This window comes from Megalobrama amblycephala, linkage group LG23 (genome assembly GCF_018812025.1).
Source record: "Megalobrama amblycephala isolate DHTTF-2021 linkage group LG23, ASM1881202v1, whole genome shotgun sequence".
Classification (NCBI taxonomy): domain Eukaryota; kingdom Metazoa; phylum Chordata; class Actinopteri; order Cypriniformes; family Xenocyprididae; genus Megalobrama; species Megalobrama amblycephala.
This window is the reverse complement of record NC_063066.1, coordinates 4,227,016-4,245,317: the sequence shown is the minus strand read 5'-3', so window position 1 is coordinate 4,245,317 and position 18,302 is coordinate 4,227,016. Positions and strand designations below refer to the sequence as shown.

The following is an 18,302-nucleotide window of genomic DNA, read 5'->3' as shown; positions in this document are numbered from 1 at the left end:
ACTCACGTTGAGTGTATTTCTGGACTACAGCTGCCATGCAGAAACTATTTTTCTAATGAAAAGACTGATTTTTAAAAGCTTCCAAGAATAACTTTTTACAAGAAAACATGTTCTGTTTTTTTAATAGAAAATAATAATAGATATGCCTAGCTATAAATAGCTTGTAAACTTCTTGTAAAACTTTTGTAAGCCTGTTACGTCTTGCATCTGATAAGCGAGTGTCCTAGATTCCACAGTCTATTAGCCTGTATTATATGTGTGGGTGTGACTAGTAAAGTTTGGATACACTTTAAGCTGGCCATAGTTTGAATTATCTTTGCTTGTTTTACGCCCTTATTAATAGACTAAATATGACTAGTTTTTTTTTTTCCTAGCAAGACATTTTAAGAGCTTGCATGGAATAATTGACAAGCGTGAAGGGAACAGATCACACAGTTGTCATCACCTCACTCAGGAGTTCATAGTCATTTGTTTCCATCTTCACACAGACTGGAGAACTACCCAGACTACGAGCAGATGGACCAGGCTGATGTTATCACCTGTGTAAGTATATTTGGATACCACTAGGCTTCTCTCTGTTTTTCTACACTTGAGACTTGAAGCATCTAAACAAACCCATCCAATGACTCTCAGGAGCCCGACGACTGTGACCTGAACGCTAATACTGAGTCCACGGAGCCAGCCAGCGGCCCTCAGTCTTTGACCAGAAGCATTTTCTCGGACAGCGAACAAGAAGGTAACTCTTTCTATTAAGTCTCTATAAAAGATTACAAGTCGCACTGCTAATGTTTCCTGTGGGGGAAAAAAGCTGCAAAATATACGGTCCTTATACAAAATAATAAAAAAAAAAAAACAGGAGAGATCCTGAAAATGTTGTGCTTTAATTCATATAGCTTATTTAGTTCATATATAAGACTGATAGGATGTGCTTGTGTATGTATGCAGTGTCTGAATGTTGACAGTTCCCTTGACTCTGAAACTCAAGATTTAATAGATCACAGGGCTATAAATAGGGAAAGACATCATTATTCATAAACTACCATCATGCACTCTTCTGTTTTCTCATGTATGTGTAGATGTACATGAATCATAAATATGGTTTATGTGGATTGATTGATTGAATGAATGTTAGATATGATAGTATTTCAGCCATAGATCCACAGTGTGTGTGTGTGTGTGTGTGTGTGTGTGTGTGTGAGGCTCATAGCTCATCGCACTCTTCTGTGCTATCTCTCTCTTTCCGCCCATGCCCTGGTCAGCATCATACCCCATCAATTTCCCACCCATTGACTTCACATGTATGCACCTGCAGAGAGAAGGGAGCGGTAAGTAGCATCTCCACAGCCCTCCCCCCTGCTCATCCATCGTCCGCTGCTTCTCTCAGGCTGTTTTCACACTTGTTTCGAACCCGAGTTTGACTCCACCCCCCTCCCCTTTACCCCACAGCTCTCTTCTCACACTGCATTATTTTGACATGAAACCACATTACACTTTGAGCATCAACCACCGAGATCCAAAGTCAATTTTGAGAAAAATCGAGTTAAAGGTGCCCTAGAACGTTCTTTCACAAGATGTAATATAGGTCTAAGGTGTCCCCTAAATGTGTCTGTGAAGTTTCAGCTCAAAATACCCCATAGATTTTTTTAAATTAATTTTTTTAACTGCCTATTTTGAGGCATCATTAACTATGCACCGATTCAGGCTGCGGCCCCTTTAAATCTCGCGCTCCCTGCCCTCCCGAGCTCTCAACTATAAAACAGTACATAAACAAAGTTCACACAGTTAATATAACCCTCAAATGGATCTTTACAAGATGTTCGTCATGCATACTGCATGCATGCGTTGGATCATGTGAGTATAGTATTTATTTGGATGTTTACATTTGATTCTAAATGAGTTTGAGGCTATGCTTCGTGGCTGAAGCTAACATTACACACTGTTGGAGAGATTTATAAAGAATGAAGTTGTGTTTATGCATTATACAGACTGCAACTGTTTAAAAATGAAAATAGCGACGGCTCTTGTCTCCGTGAATATAGTAAGAAACGATGGTAACTTTAATCACATTTAACAGTACATTAGCAACATGCTAAAGAAACATTTAGAACGACAATTTACAAATATCACTAAAAATATCATGATATCATGGATCATGTCAGTTATTATTGCTCCATCTGCCATTTTTCGCTATTGTTCTTGCTTGCTTACCTAGTCTGATGATTCAGCTGTGCACAGATCCAGACGTTAATACTGGCTTGTCTAATGCCTTGAACATGAGCTGGCATATGCAAACGGGGGCGAACATATTAATGATCCCGACTGTTACATAACAGTCGGTGTTATGTTGAGATTCGCCTGTTCTTCGGAGGCCTTTTAAACAAATGAGATTTACATAAGAAGGAGGAAACAATGTATTTTCCATGCACTGAACTCTTGTTATTCAACTATGCCAAGGTAAATTCAATTTTTGATTCTAGGGCACCTTTAAAGTTTTCTGAAGATTCCAAAACAAAATCACCATACCTTAAAATCCCTGGTAATACCACCAAATTTGGCAGAACCCAAGTCAAAACCTATATATATAGGGAAAAAAATATATATATTCAACTTTTTTTCCATGATTCCACAATTGTTTGATTAACATTAATAAACAGACAGCCTATATATTAAGACCTACTGTACCAAACGGATCTACTATGTTGCACATCAGATGTTTTTCCCCAACAATTAACCAAATGTTCACTTAAGACATAACAGATAATGTTTGCGTGAATACTCGCCAACATTACACTTGTGTATAAGTGTAGCCTATATCGGGATCGTGGCGTCTTTGTGCACATGCTTCGCATCTGTCAGTCAGCGCGAGTAAGATTGTTTTGTTTACATCAGCATTGGCTCAGACTCATGTCATCGAGAATTTGCATTGAATATTCACAAAGTTGGAATGCTGTGCTTTAGCTCAGAAAACGAGCTTTAGCTCAGAAAACGTACAAATAAAGATACTTTTAAATGTTTAAATGGTATTTGGAGCATTGGGATCGCTAGATGAGGGCTTAATTAACTAATTTTTACGTGAACCTCAATTTCATCCAAATTGACATTTTTCACTTGTTTTGCCTATAGCTCGAAATTAACCCGTGCGCATTCTGACTCATTTTGCTAGCACGAGTCGCATATAGAGTATTAATAATTGTTCTAATTCTGTGAGAAAAGGGAAGTCCATGCTACAGCCCTAACGATAAAGACACAGATGAATGATATCGTTGGAATCACTTTCAGAACATTTTTTTACAGCCAATCACAATCAAGAAGAGCTTGAGCATTTAAAGCAGCAGATGACATAACTGCAGTGCGTGCATATAATAGTACATTACATTATCATCCATTGGTGTGGACCTTAATCATCATCTTGTTGTGAACATCCCTCCACATGAATTCACCATACCCCAGATCCCCATTTTCTAACACTCTATCTTTCACACCTACCAAGTTCACACAGACAAAGACTGGTCTGCGCTAAAAATGCATTGGTGTGAAAATGCCTTCAGTTTCAGTTTGCCCACAAGACTCTGAGTAACCCTTCGGCTCCTCACACACACCGAGTTGTACCTGCTGACTCCCACAATTTACCATCTGCCATCAGCAAATGCATCAGCTTTCTCCTAATCAACCACCATGTCAGACATCTAGGCAGTGCAAATTTGATCAGCTATGTTTCCATAGTAGGCCCCAGTCCAGTACATTCTCTGCCCTCTCAGGGCAATGTGACTTCTACTCGGAGCATGTTTCCTTGCATCAAGCACGATAAACAATAGCTGCTGTCATTGCTGATGTAGCAGCAATGAAGCTGTTTAAATATTTTGGCTCCTAAATGTGTGTGTGTGAATGTTTGTCAGTGTGGATGACATTAAACTGTGCACTATCACCTAGAATAGTCGTCTGCCAAATAACACAGTGCTCGTCCATTTCCATGAAATAGTCTGAGGTATCTTGGTTTCCATGTGTTGTCCTGCTCGCTAACTATGTATTATAGCAACTCACCCATTTAGACCTCAGGTTAATATAAATATACAAAGCAACCTGGAACTTCTAACTCTGTGTTGAAATGTATGCGATTAAAAACAACCATTGTGATTGTGTTGGTTGCATGACAGCCTATGCGTCCGTGTCTTTGGCAGACCCTGTGCCAGTGTTCATGCCATGGCAAGAGGAGACCGAGTCAGGGGAGGCCCAACTGTCCCCGTTGGCGGGCCGCATGTTGCCCTTGCCTCTAGAAGAGGATGCTCAGCCGCTACTAGCCCGGCGGTTCCTGGACTTTGGCCACAGTCAACGGTTCTTGCAGCAGGACCACGATGGCACCTCCTCCACCAAAGCTCTGTCCTGTGGGAGGTGAGCAGAGTAACCACAATCACTCATGAATACTCAGATACACTGATTATCAGACTAACGCTTGTGTCATGTCTCACAGGCCTCGTCGTGCCTCTCTCTCTTCCAAAGACAGTCTGAAGGGGGACACTGTCTCCCAACAGCTCACCAAGAAACTCCAGAACCTCAAGAAGAAAATTAAGCATTTTGAGGAACAGTTTGAAAAAGAGAGAAACTACAAGGTAAGAAAGACCTAGGGCCCTATCATACACCCGGCACAAGTGTTTTTTGCTAGTTTCAGCCTGACACAGTTGTCATTTTCACGTCCAGTACCACAGCAAATGCTCTCATGCTCATCTGTTCGCCCATGGGTCTGAAAACGAGGTGTGTTCAGGTGCATTGTTGGCGTGTTGCTATTTTGAGGCAACTGAAAACAACTGCGCCATTGACCAACCAAAATCTGGTCTAAAGTCAGTGGCGCAGTATTTTTTTTATGTTAGCCATTCAGTCTTTCCATTTGCAAAGTCTGCCATGTGAATAGCAGTCCGCCATGGTGCAAGCACAACTGACTTTTAAAGGGAATGGGAGTGGTTTATTGCATGTTATGCCCAAAACACACACATGACTCATTGAGAGACTAGGTACAACCCTTTTGGACGATGCACCTGGCACGCCAACCAATATTTCCGCCGTCAAACTAGCAAAAGAGGATTCGGACACGCCCTAAGTGCACCTTCGCCATGCGCTCAGATCATTAAAATAGGTCCCCTAGTCATACACAAGCAACACCTTAGATAACCTCCCAGAACACCCTAGAAACCAAACAGCAACACATTCACAACTATTACATAACTAACCTACAAGCACTTCCTTAAACACTTCAGCATCATAACCACCTATCAACACCCTTAACAAACTTCACAAAACATCCTAGTTTTGCTCTGACAAGTCTCACACAAAATGTAGTGTAGATGCATTGTCATGCATGAATAATTTCAGAGATTTTCGATTAAACTGATATTGCCATTTGTCGTTTGCAGCCATCTCACGCTGATAAGGCAGCTGATCCAAAGGTGCTGAAGTGGATGACTGACCTTACCAAAATCCGCAAGCAGCTCAAAGGTAAGAGTGGCTTTGTGAGCAGGGGGAGTGATTTGACTGTGGAGTTTGTGATTGTCAGTGTCATACCGTTATTGGGCAGTCTCGGTCCGGCCCCTGTAGGGCAGAGTGGAGAAGTGTGGAGTTACACTGCATGTCTGTAGAGGCTCTGGGGCTCTCTCTCATGGGACCACCCTCATACTCTACCAGAGACCCCTCCGCTCACTGTGTTTCGCCTCCCACACTTCCCATCATCCATTTCCATTTGATGCCCCCCATCAGAGGTGCACTGTCGTATAAAGTCTCTCTTTCTCTTTAACTAAATCCACTCGGATGGCCCGCATCGGCAGGACGACAGCACCTCTTCCCAAAAGGTTCCCTGAGGCACCAGGCCGTGCTTCAGTCATACAGATGCCACTCGTCCTCTTCCTCCGTCCCGAACCCACCCCATTTTACACTGTCACGCCCCCTCAATGCCTCTAGACAGGCTCCCCACTTCTGTAAGTACATATAAGCAGCAGTAAGTAGACTTCAACACTTGAGTTTGACACTCTGTGCTCTTCCTCTCTCTCTGACTGTCTCTCTGACCGCGGTCTCGCAGACGCATTCCCCCTACGGGACGCTCTCAGCCACGTGTCTCAGCTTCTTTAATCATCTAAAGTGTGTTTATGAGCGTTATCGTTTGATAGGTTCTGAGGTTCAAGGGCTCACAGGCTGTTCTCAGTCACCGAGCTCCCTGTGCTTCCTCTGCTCCTTTTGAGGATACTGAAAATGAAAAATGGCCCTCTGATATTGTACTCTGTGAGGTCGTCAGTGCACTACTAGTGGAGATTTTGGTGATGCTGAGTGAGGTTGATCATTGACGGTTGGAGTGGCCAGCTCCACCCTAAATGTCCGCAGCGACCAGCAAACCTTCTGGCCTCCTAAATCTGTCTTTCTCTCTGTCTCTCTTACCCAGATGCCAAACACAAGGCTGAAAGTGAGCTGACTCCACAGACCCGTCCACGCAGTAATACTCTGCCCAAGAGCTTTGGATCCACGCTGGATCAGTCGGCTCATGAGGGCCCTGTGGAGAGTGAGGCACGGGGACACCGGCCCACCCGAGAAGAGACTCTGGAGCTCATTCAGCACTGCATCCAAACCAAAAGAGTCGAGGACGGCTGGCCGGAGGATGTCAGAGTGAGTTCCAGCTTCTTCAACTTTAATTAGCAGCTTTGGTCTATCTCAAACTTGTATCATATCAAAAGTTCTCAAGAAGGTATATTTGTAACATTTATTGGCTGAAATACACTACATGACTTTTGCACCGAATTTTCCCCCGATTTACATAAACCCCGCCCCCGAGAACACGCAACAAAGGGGGCGGGGCCATGTTGGGCTGCTTTAGAGAAGAGGAAGAGTTGTTGTAGTAGAGTGTTGTTGTCATGCCGTCATTTTACGCCGGACTGCTTCACAAACGAGGGTCAATTCAACACTGGATTTTGCACAAAAGATTAACATGCTAGTCGATGAGTTGAATCAACTCCACAGCTACTACATACATTTATCCACTAACCATTCAGAAACGTCTAAAAAGTTGTAACTTCTTCCTGAGTCTCTCCATCAGTGTCGACTCCGGTTTGAACAATGTAAGGCTGAACACCGTTACTGACAATCCTCATTTTGGCTGCGTGAGATTCTCCAGCTTTGTTGTTGTTGAGCTGTTAAAGCTCCGCCCTCTTCTGGAAAGGGGGCGGGAGCAGCAGCTCATTTGCATTTAAAGGGACACACACAAAAACGCTGTGTTTTTGCTCACACCCAAATAGGGGCAAATATGACAAGCTATAATAAATGATCTGTGGGGTATTTTGAGCTGAAACTTCACAGACACATTCTGGAGACACCAGAGACTTATATTACATCTTGAAAAGGGGCATTATAGATCCCCATTAAAAAAAAACGTAATTTGCTCAACTCATGTCTGTGATTTGTTTTTAACAAGGAGTCTGGTAGTGTGCAAGTCATTTAGTGTATAATGCCAAGTTATTTTCTGTAACCATTTACAAAGGTGGCAAGTATATGACGCCTAGAGATGCATTTCCTAAATCTGTTCAGATATTAAAAGCCATGTAGTTTATCCAGCCTTAACATCTAATTTAAGAAGCTGATTTGTTGCTCTCACAGAAAATGACCAAGGAGCATCTTGCTAGTGAGAAAACTCTACTGCAGAAGAACCTTCTCTACTATGAGGGACTTCACGGGCGCCCAGTAGGTGTCCTACACACACACACACAAGTAGAAAAATTGTCCTCATTTACACAATGCCCTGACAAAAGTCTTCCTGCAGGTGACCCGAGAGGAGCGCTTGATTGTAAAGCCCTTGTATGACAGATATCGTCTGGTCAAGCAGATGCTCACCCGTGTCAGCATCACCCCCATCATAGTAAGACACTCTGTTCCTCTTTTTCACCACACCCACATTAGGAATTTTAGGACTTTGGTGTTATAAATAATGTATAATTAGTGTTTTTGCAATCTGAAACCAAGTCTGGAGTTCCTATAAATTCTGTATATTCTATATATTATTTTGAAAGTGGCTGAAATCTGATAGGATAGTGAAATTAAAGCTTTGTTATCCTGAAACGGGAACTAGTGTTGTTTTCGGATTATATGACATTCATGCGTGTTTGAGAAAGGAAGGCAGAATAAACAGATTCTTCTCTCTCACACAGACTTCTCCCTCCAGCAAACGGCGTAATCAGATGTTGCAGCCCATTATTGAGGGCGAAACTGCCCACTTCTGTGGTGAGATCGAAGAAGAAGAGGAGGAGGAGGGCAGGGGCCAGCAGGAAAGTGTAGAGATGCAGAGCGAGAGCTCGGAAATCATCATGGACCCGGTAGCCCAGCCCAGCTCCCAGCAGCCCACTCAGGAGAACGTCCTCAACTCTGGGAAGCTCAATCTCGATCTGCGTTTGTCCAGTTCCAACGCCTCCTCAATGTGAGTGTAGACCAGAAAATCGAAATTGAGATTTACTTTCTCACTAAACGCTCCTTGAACAGTATGGAGGTAAAATGCAAATGCTGTTTCATCTGAATTGCCTCAGTCTGGAATTTCCCAGCAGGACTCTGGTTTAAAGTGTAACCTAAATTAATGAGAACTTGATTTATACACCTTGATTTATGTGTATGCGCATCTGCGCACGTAGTCCCGCAACTTATCAGGTAGGAGCAGCAATCGGCTCACGCTCTCGTCATATGAGGTTTATTAATAGAGATTGGCAGGTGCCTGGAAATCTGCAGGAGTCAGTGGCCTCAAAGCCTCGAGCTGGATCAAGCCGTAATCTGGTATGAAAACAACTGCACAGGCAGCCAGATCTAAGTCTAGCGTACTGTATTAGGTGCCTCTGAGATCCATGTCACCTTGTTACTAACTTTTACCGTCCCGGGTTAACCTCGGAGCGGTGCGCTTGTCATGCGCTGTTCAAAGGTTGTTTCCTGCTCAGGAGTGTTTTGAGTACACAGTTTCCTGTTGCTATAGTATCAGGAGAATTACAGCTCCATATTTGGAAATCCAGCAACTTAACACCACCTGTATCCCACAGGCCCGAGCTCCTGGAACAGCTATGGAAGGCCAGAGCAGAGAAGAAGAAACTGAGGAGGACCATCAAAGAGTTTGAAGATGAATTCTACCAACAGAATGGCAGGTAGGCCTCCGACATTCATTTCATCTAAACACAGAAGGGGTGAACATACAGACATGATCTCAAGATCAAACCTGGGCAAACCAGTAGAAATATATGGTGTTTTCAAGCAGGGAACATGAAGTACTTGTTCCAAGGCACATTATTGTCCAGCCTGCTTTATATATGTATATATATTAGGGCTGTTGATTTAAAGTGTTAATTAGATTAATTATGGTGAAAAATAATGCATTAAAATTATTAACGTTTAACTCACTCATACAAAGATTTCATACAAAAATCTGACCTTTCATACAAATATGATGCAGGGCAACAACTCACTGCGCGATGAAAGATATGGGGCAAAAATGTCTCATATTTACATCATATGATATTGTTAAGCTATATCACACGAGCAATGAGTGCAGTATCACACAAGTGCTGTTTTTCTGTCCCAAATTGTACAGGTGTAAATGTGATACTGATTTTATACAACAGTTCAATAAATCAGAAGTTAATATTGTGTTATTTTAGACACAATATTGTCTGTTTTGCTCAATTTAAATGCCAACAGAAAAATTAAAGGCAAAGCAGAACTGTTTGTCTCCAAGCAATACACGGCAGCGTTTTATTTCTGAATCCACGTTTTGAACGAATCGGGTCAATGATTCAATGGACCGTTCATAAAGAGAACTATTTACTTCACTGCTTGAACAAATTGAATGAATGAATAGGCTACCTTAATGACTTAATCATTGAGAGATTTACTGGCAGTTTTAGTTTCTTATTTAGAGTATAATATCAATAAAAAAATAAATGTCATATTTCCATAGAAAAAAAAGAAAACATTAAAGGTAAAATTAACCCAAAAATGAAAATGCAGTCATCATTTACTTCACCCTCATGGTCCAAAAGAGGATATGTAATAAATTCTGTGTTGAATCAAATAAAATATTTCTTTCTGAATCTATTTTTTGTAATGTCTATTTGATGCTTTACACAATAACAACTGTATTATGTTTTGGAAGTAATTTCTTAGCCAAATTTGATGTGCAATTAAATTTCCTTGTATAATTTGGTAATTTGGTATCCTTTTGGAGTCTCCAAATGTCCTTTTTTGGAAAGATACTTAAATTTACCTTTAAAAAAAAAAAAAAAACTTGCAAAAAATATGGTTTTGTAAGGATCACTCTTCAATCTGATGGTTTTCTTAGCTGGCTGTAGCAAATGATGACAAAATCAATGTTTTAAACATAAATTGTGTATTTCACGATAAGTGTGATTTGGAAATTTTGCTTATATTGCTTTTCCCAAAAATAACCACAGTGTCATTGGAAAACAGAAAGGAGTTTTAACTTTTTGTTGTTAAAGGATTAGTTCACTTCAGAATTCAGATATCCTGATAATTTACTCACCCCCATGTCATCCCAGATGTTCATGTCTTTCTTTCTTCAGTTGAAAAGAAATTAAGGTTTTTGAGGAAAACATTCCAGGATTTTTCTCCATATAGTGGACTTCACTGGGGTTCAACGGGTTGAAGGTCCAAATGTCAGTTTTAGTGCAGCTTCAAAGAGCTCTACATGATCCCAGACGAGGAATAAGAGTCTTATCTAGAGAAAACATCTGCCATTTTCTAAAAAAATAAAAAATTATATACTTTTTAAGCACAAATGCTCGTCTTGCACTGCTCTGTGATGAGCCACGCATTACGTAATCACGTTGGAAAGGTCACATGTGACGTAGGCGGAAGAACCGAGCAAGTGTTTACAAAGCGAACATGCAAAGACTAAGTCAAACGCCCTTTACAAAAAAAAGTAAACAATGGAGTTTTTTGCCCCACGTCGACGTGACCTTTCCAACACGATTACGTCATGCGTGGCTCATCGCAGAGCAGTGCAAGATGAGCATTTGTGGTTAAAAAGTATATAATTTTTATTTTTTTTTAGGAAACAAACGATGGTTTCTCTAGATAAGACTCTTATTCCTCGTCTGGGATCATGTAGAGCTCTTTGAAGCTGCACTGAAACTGACATTTGGACCTTCAACCCATTGAAGTCCACTATATGGAGAAAAATCCTGGAATGTTTCCCTCAAAAACTTTCATTTCTTTTTGACTGAAGACAGAAAGACATGAACATCTTGGATGACATGGGGGTGAGTAAATTATGTAAGTGTCTTGATGATATGTTGCACAAGTCAGAGTAATCAGACACTGCCATGATAAGAGTCTCCTCTGACAGTGCACAAGACGAATGTTACAGTTGCTACTGTAAACACTTAGTACACTTGACCCAGATTCTGTTCAGTTCATTGTTTTACAGTGACATTAATCCACTGTGAGACCTTTAAAACACAATGCTTATAGCATTAAATGAAACTGGATGAAATCCACCAGTTTTTAAAAATACACTAGAATTAAAAAAAATAACACTAGAATTAAAGGCTTCTCATTACACACTAAACGTTTGATGTTGGACAAAAGCATCATGTCAGCTTCGCTCTCAACCAAAATGTTTTTCCCCCCACAGGAATGTTCAGAAGGAAGATCGCACGCCTATGATGGACGAATACAAGGAGTACAAGCGAATTAAAGCCAAACTGCGGCTTCTGGAGGTCCTCATCAGTAAACAGGATTCATCCAAATCCATCTAAAGCGCCCGGTTCCAATCGGATCCAGCCAACGGCCCATCTTGACGGTAGTCCATCAACATCCTCGCTCCGCCTCAGAAGAAGATGAAACCACTATCATCTAAAACGGTCACTTACTGGAAGAAAGAAGTCCTCTCCCTCGCCTGTGTTTGATACCCAGACTTTTGACTTTCTTTTTCACATTGACTGAGTTTTCTCATACTGAGAATCCACAAAGAACTGAGTGATCGCATCAGTACGTGTATGTGGACATCACACACCGAACTCTTCCTCAGACCACACAGATGGTCATCATATTTCAAAGACCCACATCACACTCCTCCTCTCCATGATTCATGGGGGTCTTTATGCTATTTGAGGGTGTGATTTGGGTTCTGTGTATGTATACTTGTACATATCTATACTATACTGTATGTAGGCATAAATATTTCAGTGTTTTTCTTGATTTAAGACTTTAACGGCACAGTGAATTATCAAATAAGGTTTTTCACCCCTGCGCCTTTTGGTTACAAATCAGAGGACTCCTGTATCAAGCTGGTGCTCTTTTTTTGTTTTGTTTTTGTAATGACACTTGGATCACTTGATCAGACTGACAAAAGCAACTCCAGCTGAACTGTCACAAACTCTTCCTGATTCATATGTAAATGACACATATGTAGATCCGCTCTAATACTATGTTCACTCCTGTTGTGTACATTTGACTAACGGTTGCTGCAATGAAAGCGAATATATGCCAAACGGACAAACAGTTTGTCAATGTTAGATCACAGTGGTACATGGTAGATCATTTCTGACACTATAGTATGAATAGATTGCATTATTTTTTTGTATGTTAATGTGTCCTTATCAGTTTTTCTCACCTCTAGACTCATGGTTTGCCAGTGTGTACACGTTCAACATGCAACTTCAGTCCCTCAAAGCATCCAGTCATGACCAGTATTGCTGCAAGTTATAAGAACCTCTTCAAACATGATAATTAGATGACTTTGCTTTTTAGGAAGTTGCAGTGTCACTGCGACTCCTAATGTGTCATAATCATGTGTCATGTGTCTTTAGGGCATATGATGAGGTTTCTTCCACATGTTGGGAGTCTTCAGCATCACTTCAGCATATCATCTGATCTGTCATGGTCACTTTTCAGCTGCCATCTCATATCCTGCTGGCACTGAACTGAACTGATAGGGAACTGCACAACAACTGCGTAATAAAGTCTTATCGAAGAGATAAGGGATACGGGATTTACATGGGATGGAGAGTGTTGGATGGTTTGAGGGGTCAGATGGGTGGTTTGTGGCCGAGGTGAAACACTTATCAAGTGTTTGATAGTTGTGAATATCAGCTTTCACAGAGGAGGTGTGTTCGTGACAGATGAAGGAGGTGATGGAGATTATTTGCACAGCATTCTGGGAATGCAGTCTGTTTAGATTTTTTTTCTTGTTTTTTCAAACACTACTTGCACGTGAAGGCTGGGATTGCAGGTTGTTATTTGACTCATTCTGGCCCATCTATCACTGTGTGGAGTTGTCCTTTTTTATGACCATTATTTTGTACTCTTGTTTTTTTTATCGTCTCGCTTCCTGCAGTTCATCTAAACAGTGTGGTTCCTCTGTATTAGTGAAGCACCTACTTTGTCCTGTTTTGTAAAAGCTTGTCAGTAGTAGGTTTGCATGGCAAAAATTTGTATTTCTATTTTTGTGCCATGGAAATTAAGCAATAAATTAGCATTGGGGCCTGTATCAGTGGAATGAGAGGCCTCTTGTATCCAGTATGTGCATTTTCAATAAACAGCTTGTGAGTATTATTGCTTGTGTTGATGCCTTTTTTGTGATGTAGGGGTTACAAATATTAGACAAATGCTGCAAAAACATCAATAATATACCATAATGACGCCACAGAAGAAGTCCATAAAGGTACACTCATATTTGCCGTTGCTTGGCGAAATCCAGTCATAGTTTTCATGACATCACACCCTTATAGGAACAAAACAAGGCTTTTCTTCATTGCCTGCCAGTTATTTTTTACTAGGTTTATATATTTAAAGGGTTCATTGAGAATATAAATTTTCCTTAATCTTTTGATGTGAGGTCATTGTGAAAATTAATGTTTATGTCATTCTCAACTTTTGGCCATGGCTGTACAAAGTCTGCTTCAATGGTTTTAGATTTTTTTGTCAGATGTGATTATGGCATACTAAAGTATAATTCTAAGCATTTCATAAGTGAATTAAATTGTTGTTGTAAATTTTGATAGCTAACAAAAAGCGTTTTACTGCAACATGAGATCACACTGCATTACAGAAATCAGTCAAAAGATTGAAGATGAAAAAAATAAACTATAATGACAAACAGATCAGAGCAATACGCATTCAAATCTCAAAAATGGTGACAACAAAATATTCAATCAGATCAACTCTGGACACAGACACACACAATTACTAAAAGAACAAAAACCACAGCAAAAAAAAGTGAACAGAATTAAGGAAAATATTAAGACAATTCAGCTGCATAATTTATTCATAATGTGATGCATGCTGGGAGTTTTGTTTTACTGTTCCCAGCATGCATTGCAGCTCGACTCTTTTGATTGTTACTTTTCTTGAGATTCATGTGCTGATTCTTGATGATTTTGTGTTTTTGTTCTTTCATGTGATCTCAGTGATGGTTCGTTTTGTTCTTTCACAGGATCTCAGTGATGGTTCGTTTTGTTCTTTCACATGATTTCAGTGATGGTTAGTTTTGTTTCTTCACAGGATCTCAGTGACGGTTAGTTTTGTTCTGTCACAGGATCTCAGTGACGGTTAGTTTTGTTTCTTCACAGGATCTCAGTGATGGTTAGTTTTGTTCTATCACAGGATCTCAGTGACGGTTAGTTTTGTTTCTTCACAGGATCTCAGTGACGGTTAGTTTTGTTCTGTCACAGGATCTCAGTGATGGTTAGTTTTGTTCTGTCACAGGATCTCAGTGACGGTTAGTTTTGTTCCTTCACAGGATCTCAGTGATGGTTAGTTTTGTTCTGTCACAGGATCTCAGTGATGGTTAGTTTTGTTCCTTCACATGATTTCAGTGATGGTTAGTTTTGTTTCTTCACAGGATCTCAGTGAAGGTTAGTTTTGTTTCTTCACAGGATCTCAGTGATGGTTAGTTTTGTTTTTTCACAGGATCTCAGTGACGGTTAGTTTTGTTTCTTCACAGGATCTCAGTGACGGTTAGTTTTGTTCTGTCACAGGATCTCAGTGACGGTTAGTTTTGTTTCTTCACAGGATCTCAGTGATAGTTAGTTTTGTTTTTTCACAGGATCTCAGTGACGGTTAGTTTTGTTCTATCACAGGATCTCAGTGATGGTTAGTTTTGTTTCTTCACAGGATCTCAGTGACGGTTAGTTTTGTTTCTTCACAGGATCTCGGTGACGGTTAGTTTTGTTCTGTCACAGGATCTCAGTGATGGTTAGTTTTGTTCTGTCACAGGATCTCAGTGACGGTTAGTTTTGTTCCTTCACAGGATCTCAGTGATGGTTAGTTTTGTTCTGTCACAGGATCTCAGTGATGGTTAGTTTTGTTCCTTCACATGATTTCAGTGATGGTTAGTTTTGTTTCTTCACAGGATCTCAGTGAAGGTTAGTTTTGTTTCTTCACAGGATCTCAGTGATGGTTAGTTTTGTTTCTTCACAGGATCTCAGTGACGGTTAGTTTTGTTCTATCACAGGATCTCAGTGATGGTTAGTTTTGTTTCTTCACAGGATGACGAGAATATTTTTGGAGCGCCAAAAAAACAAAATAACGACTTATTTAGTGATGGCCAATTGCAAAACACTGCTCCATGAAGCATCGGAGCACAAATGAATCAGTTTATCGAATCATGATTTGGATTGCGTCAAACTGCCAATGGCTGAAATCACGTGACTTTGGCGCTCCGAACAGCAGATTCGATACACTGATTCATTTATGCTCTGAAGCTTCCTGAAACAGTGTTTTAAAATCAGCCATCACTAAATAAGTCGTTATTTTGGTTTTTTGGCGCTCCAAAAATATTCTCGTCACTTTATAATATTATATTGAACCACTGTACTCACATGAACTGATTTAAATATGTTTTTATTAGTTTTATGGATCTTGAGAGAGGAAATGTAATTGCTCCCTATGCAGGCCTCACAGAGCCATCGGATTTCAACTAAAATATCTTAATTTGTGTTCCGAAGATTAACAAAGGTCTTACGGGTGTGGAACGACATGAGGGTATGTAATAAATGACAGAATTTTTATTTTTGGGTGAACTAACCCTTTAAAGGATTAGTCCACTTTCAAATAAAATTTTCCTGATAATTTACTCACCCCCATGTCATCCAAGGTCTTTTTTTCGTCAGTCGAAAAGAAATGAAGGTTTTTGATGAAAACATTCCAGGATTATTCTCCTTATAGTGGACTTCAAAGGACTCCAAATGGTTGAAGGTCAAAATTACAGTTTCAGTGGAGCTTCAAAGGGATTTAAACGATACCAGACAAGGAATAAGACTCTTATCTAGCGAAACAATCGGTCATTTTCATATATGCTTTATATAAACAAACGTTCGCCTTCTATGTGCCTCCGCCAAAACCAGAGTTGTTGGTATCGTTCACTGCCATTATAAAGCTCAAATGCATCAGTATATTTATTAATATATCTCTGATTGTGTTCATCAGAAAGATGAAAGTCATATACACCTAGGTTGGCTTGAGGGTGAGTAAAGGGTAATTTTCATTTGAAAGTGAACTAATCCTTTAATTCTAAGTAAGAACTTCTGTAGATGAATGACAGTAATAATGTCAGTCTGGTTAGTAATATGTGAAGCTGTAATGCTTTTGTGGAGTTTTTTAACCCTCCTCTGCTGAGATCTGGAGAGATTTAATGTCTTCTTCTATCTTCAGTTGCTTTCATCAAAGGCTGTGGCTTGAGTCAGTTGTAGCTCTTTGATTTTCAGCAAAAAAAATTGATTTTGAAAATCAGACAAAAATACAAACGTACAAGGTTATTTAAAAAAAACAATATAGATTGTTTGTTGCAAAATGCATATATAACCTATACAAATATTCATGTTGGCCTATTTGGAAAGCGTAGGGAGACCGACTTGGTCGTTGCTTCAATAGTGGGCGGAGCTAAAATAAAGTCTTTTGGCGCGTTTTTCTTGTTGCACCGCCTTCTCTGATTGGTTTCTGTACGGACTCTGGGTAATGTAGGTTTTTACTTCTGAAACCAGACTATTGACATGTGAGGATTGTCAATTGCGTGTGTCTCACGTAGAAAGCGTTGAACGCTTATATTTGACGACGTTAATGCAAACCTGACATCTCCAAGATCATTTTCACTTTCATCTTCTCTCATCTTGGCGATGTATGACTGACCGCTGCCCTCCAGTGGCAGTTCATAGACCACAACACATAAAGATGGCAATCAAATTCTCTTAACAAAGCTTAATTTAATACATTTGTTTAGAAATACATTAACACCTTGTTCACAAACCACATTCGTGCATAATCCATAGATGATGCACCACACTGGAATGTCATAGAGTTGTGGATTATGATGTTTAAAGACATCAAATGTAATGGCAGCAGTTAAACCAGGCAGGCATAGCACAAAATAAGCTCTGAACCACTGAGAACAACAACAAAAAAACATTATAAAGAATGTTTTAATGCATAGTATGACTTTCATATTAATATATATCCAAATGAACAAAGTAGCTTAGTGTGAAAATCTGTGATGTGAGCTGGGCTTAATTCTTAATCATTGACATCAAAATTAATTCACAATGATCAGTATTGTAAACAATGAAGCTTTACAGAGCCTATAGCTCAATAATGAGGAACACAACATTAGAAGACTTAATATTTTTAAAATAAAATAAAACAGTCTTCAAATGTCCAATTCTGTTGAATCACAGATCCAAAACACCCAGTGAACCAGCATCCCATATCAGGGTAGAACAGGATAAATGGTGTACTTTCAAAAATATTTGCTGTCTTGATATTTACCTGCGATTGAAATAGAAGTCTACCGAGTGCTGACGAAGATGAACAGTGCAATTTTACCAAAGAGACACCAAGCCAGTGCTGTTTCAGTGACTGCATCCATAGAGTTATTATTAAGAGTCTTGTGTGTCCAACATGGACGATTGCACACCAAACTGCATCATGAAAAAAGCTTATGTACAAGTAACTAACATACAGTATAATCCATATGATTAGGAGTTACATTTGGCACATTAAGGTGCGGTCACGTTGTTTTGCAAACGTTTACAGGCAAAATCCAGTAATTTCAATACAGGAATCCACGCCATCAGGAAATTTTATGAGGGCAAAAGATTTCTGTAACCTGCTTGGTTTTAAAGTGACCTCTGTGTGAGCTGTGCTTCATACATCACTACAGTACGCGATATTTTGCAGAAATGGCGCTAATGTGACCGCACCTTTAAGGCTCGTTCACACCAAGAATGATAACTATATTTGTGTCCACACCAATGAACGATAATGGTCTGTTTATTCTGCTGCGGTTTCAA

At 40.0% G+C, this 18,302-nt stretch overlaps 1 protein-coding gene across 4 annotated transcripts in view; it reads left to right on the top strand.

Moving 5' to 3' along the window:
* The window catches only part of fam13b (family with sequence similarity 13 member B), a 62,611-nt gene extending 49,039 nt beyond the window's left edge, over positions 1–13,572 (top strand). For 2 of the 4 annotated variants that reach the window (XM_048176800.1, XM_048176801.1), the window contains 13 exons: positions 489–543; positions 634–736; positions 1,260–1,325; positions 4,179–4,389; positions 4,469–4,607; positions 5,406–5,487; positions 5,814–5,963; positions 6,422–6,642; positions 7,627–7,710; positions 7,790–7,885; positions 8,175–8,440; positions 9,045–9,146; positions 11,651–13,572. In XM_048176800.1, the coding sequence (XP_048032757.1) occupies positions 489–543; positions 634–736; positions 1,260–1,325; positions 4,179–4,389; positions 4,469–4,607; positions 5,406–5,487; positions 5,814–5,963; positions 6,422–6,642; positions 7,627–7,710; positions 7,790–7,885; positions 8,175–8,440; positions 9,045–9,146; positions 11,651–11,774 (1,699 nt within the window). In that variant the 3' untranslated portion in view covers positions 11,775–13,572. The remainder of the gene's footprint in view (positions 1–488; positions 544–633; positions 737–1,259; positions 1,326–4,178; positions 4,390–4,468; positions 4,608–5,405; positions 5,488–5,813; positions 5,964–6,421; positions 6,643–7,626; positions 7,711–7,789; positions 7,886–8,174; positions 8,441–9,044; positions 9,147–11,650) is intronic. The other 2 variants (XM_048176802.1, XM_048176803.1) reach the window with 2 other exon arrangements.
* Positions 13,573–18,302: the final 4,730 nt, after the last annotated feature.